Here is a 2,952-nt window from a genome sequence, read left to right as displayed (position 1 = left end):
CTTATTTTACACTAATATGACGTCAAGAGTGTTAAGCTTTTTTATCTACGAAGCTGTTTAATCCAAAATTCGTTTTATATTGATAAGTTTCTATTAATTAAAAAAGAATTAACGAAATTAATTCGGCGCGCAGTTTAAAATGACTGAAATATAGAATTAAGATTTACATAGAAATTATTAGGTGCCAAGATTCAGCCTCGACCGTTTAAGGCGCTTTCATTTGAATTGTGTTTATCACTTACGCGGTTTATATTCTAATTATTGTTTATCATGTTTATTATGTGCATGATTAGTTCGAAATTGATATTTGTTTTAAAAAAATGGAATAACTGTTAAAATTAGTTAAACTGATTTTGCGACTAAGAAAAAAATTAAAACTTTGCAATTTAAACTACGCGAACTCTATAACATTAAAGTTTTATACTATTGTTTACAGATGTAAGATTAAAGATAATATTTAGGAACAATTTAATATATATCATTTAAGGTCCGGATACATTTAAGGCTGAAAAATAACAAAATACCTTATTTTTATTTTTTTTTTGCCACGTTCTACCAAATCAAAAAATCTGAAAAAAATATCGAATATAATATATCATAAGACTTATCTACTGAATTATTTTAAAAGTGGCCAATTTTTTAGATCTAGAGAAAATGCGATTAAAAATATTCTGGATTTTTTAAAAACAGAATTTTCCAGCACAGAACGACAACAAAATTCAAACTTATGTATGTGATAGCCTTTATAATCATGAATTTTTTGTAAAGATTAATTTAAATTTAGCGGAGAAAAAAAATATTAATGAAAAATCACATCTTTTCTAATATTTTGAAATTGTGGGTCTTTTGAAATGAAACAAAATTTTCTTTTATCTGGGTGGACATTTTGCCCACTATGACGATCGATTACGCGCGGAGCCCGAAATCCCCTCCTTAACCCACTAGACCCTTTATATTCCTTACATATTTTCACTATTCTTTGTAGAGTCTAAAAGGAACAGGATTATATGGTTCTATAACATCCAAAGATTTGGAAGGTGTGGCGGTACAGCCAGTAAAACCAGCAGTAACTGGCATTGGCGTGCCAACTGGAGTAGATATTCCTGTATCGAATATACGTGCGGTTATCGCTAAACGCTTGTCGGAGAGCAAGCAGACGATTCCGCATTATTATCTCTCTGTAGATGTAAAAATGGATGGCGCATTGGCGATGCGAGAACAGTTTAATAAATTGTTAGAAAAGGACAAAATGAAAATAAGCGTAAATGACATTATCATCAAAGGAATGGCAATGGCTTGTAAAAAGGTACCAGAAGGTAATAGCGCCTGGTTAGGAAATGTAATTCGACAGTAAGTACTTTATTATGTGTAAATTACTGTTTTTATAATATATTTATGTATTAAATATTTAATTATAATGGTTTAAAGTTCTTTAAATTTTTTTTAATATTTTACATTGAATATCGTCTCGCATCTTTTTTTAGATATAATAATGTGGATGTCAGTGTAGCAGTGAGCACGGATAGCGGTCTAATCACTCCCATAGTGTTTGGTGCTGACATAAAGGGTATAGTTCAAATCAGTAAAGATGTAAAGGCATTGGCCGCGAAGGCGAGAGAAGGAAAATTAAAACCGCACGAGTTTCAAGGAGGAACGATTACTGTGTCCAATCTGGGCATGTTTGGAATTAAGAATTTTTCTGCTATAATAAATCCTCCACAATCTATCATTCTTGCTATTGGCACCACGGAGGCTAGACTGATACCTGCCAAAAATGAGAAAGGGTAAAATGATCATAATGTTTCATAATGTTTCCAGACAAATATGATGGACCGTTCGTGGCATACGAGTGTTAACACAAATCTTTGTAGATTCACAACTGCCCAATATATGTCTGTAACTGCCAGCTGCGATCACCGTACCGTTGATGGTGCAATAGGCGCACAATGGTTAGCTGCTTTTAAGGATTTGATGGAAAATCCAACGATGATGCTTTTATAGTAAGTTAAATCGCCATATTTGCCAATCGAATGATTCAAGCAACATAATTAATATATAATATCGTTTTTCAAAAATAAAAGATTACTGACCTATGTGTAATAATAACGTAATACATTTTGTATTTTTTTAAATATAAATTTTTATTCTAATACTTTTTAACTCAAACTCTTAATTCTTGACATGTCATTTTGTTTCAGAAATGTTACTTCAAAAAATGATCTACACGTGATTAAAGAGATGTTAAGAGGCGATACATTTTTTATGAATTATTTTTCGTCTCGCCGAACGAGACTTCCATTAATTCGATTAAAAACCTTGAGTAAAGTTTTCAAAAAAAAGTTATATAAAACGTTCTTTTATTCATGAATGGATGAGAAGGCAAATGTTCATTTCAGTATAATCAAAGTTAATAAATAATTCGGATTTGCCGTTTTATTTGACAAGAATGAGAGATTTTTAAAATCATTATCTAACAAAACTGCCTCTAATAGTGGTCATATGTACATATGTGTATTTATGATAATAATTCAAGCGACTGAGTTGCAGAAAATATGATGACTACGTCTTAGGGGAAGTAACAATGAAAGTGTCCAAAATGTTTATAGTAAATATAATTTTAAAAATGTATATCTTATATTTAATAAATTACCTCTATGACATATATTCTACTAATATTCCTATTTTGAATAATTTTATTTTTTTTAATCTTATTTTATTTATATACTTTTTTTATATACAAAAAAATGTTTTATAAGTTTAAAATAAAATATATTTAAAGTATGGCAAAAGCGAAAAAAAGATAGTACATACATACGGTCCATGGGTACGTTCCGAAATTAACTGGCAGTACTGACAGTACTGCTTTATCGTTCCGAAATAGAATTTCAAGTACTGTCAGTTACTGAAACTTATTATCCATTCTACATAAATTGACCCTAGGGAATTACTGAC

General features: G+C 30.2%; 1 protein-coding gene across 3 annotated transcripts in view; it reads left to right on the top strand.

The window, feature by feature from the left end:
- The window catches only part of LOC105449721 (dihydrolipoyllysine-residue acetyltransferase component of pyruvate dehydrogenase complex, mitochondrial), a 4,842-nt gene extending 2,180 nt beyond the window's left edge, over positions 1-2,662 (top strand). For 2 of the 3 annotated variants that reach the window (XM_011689099.1, XM_011689101.1), the window contains exons 4-7: positions 986-1,350; positions 1,485-1,784; positions 1,872-2,000; positions 2,199-2,662. In XM_011689099.1, the coding sequence (XP_011687401.1) occupies positions 986-1,350; positions 1,485-1,784; positions 1,872-2,000; position 2,199 (795 nt within the window). In that variant the 3' untranslated portion in view covers positions 2,200-2,662. Of the gene's footprint in view, positions 1-985; positions 1,351-1,484; positions 1,785-1,871; positions 2,002-2,198 lie in introns of those variants that run through there. The other variant, XM_011689100.1, reaches the window with a different exon arrangement.
- The last annotated feature ends 290 nt before the right edge of the window (positions 2,663-2,952 follow it).

Source organism: Wasmannia auropunctata, unplaced genomic scaffold, assembly GCF_000956235.1.
Source record: "Wasmannia auropunctata unplaced genomic scaffold, wasmannia.A_1.0 LD336074.1, whole genome shotgun sequence".
NCBI classification, from domain to species: Eukaryota; Metazoa; Arthropoda; class Insecta; order Hymenoptera; family Formicidae; genus Wasmannia; species Wasmannia auropunctata.
The sequence above is the reverse complement of the archived record's forward strand: the minus strand, read 5'-3'. Positions and strand labels throughout refer to the sequence as shown.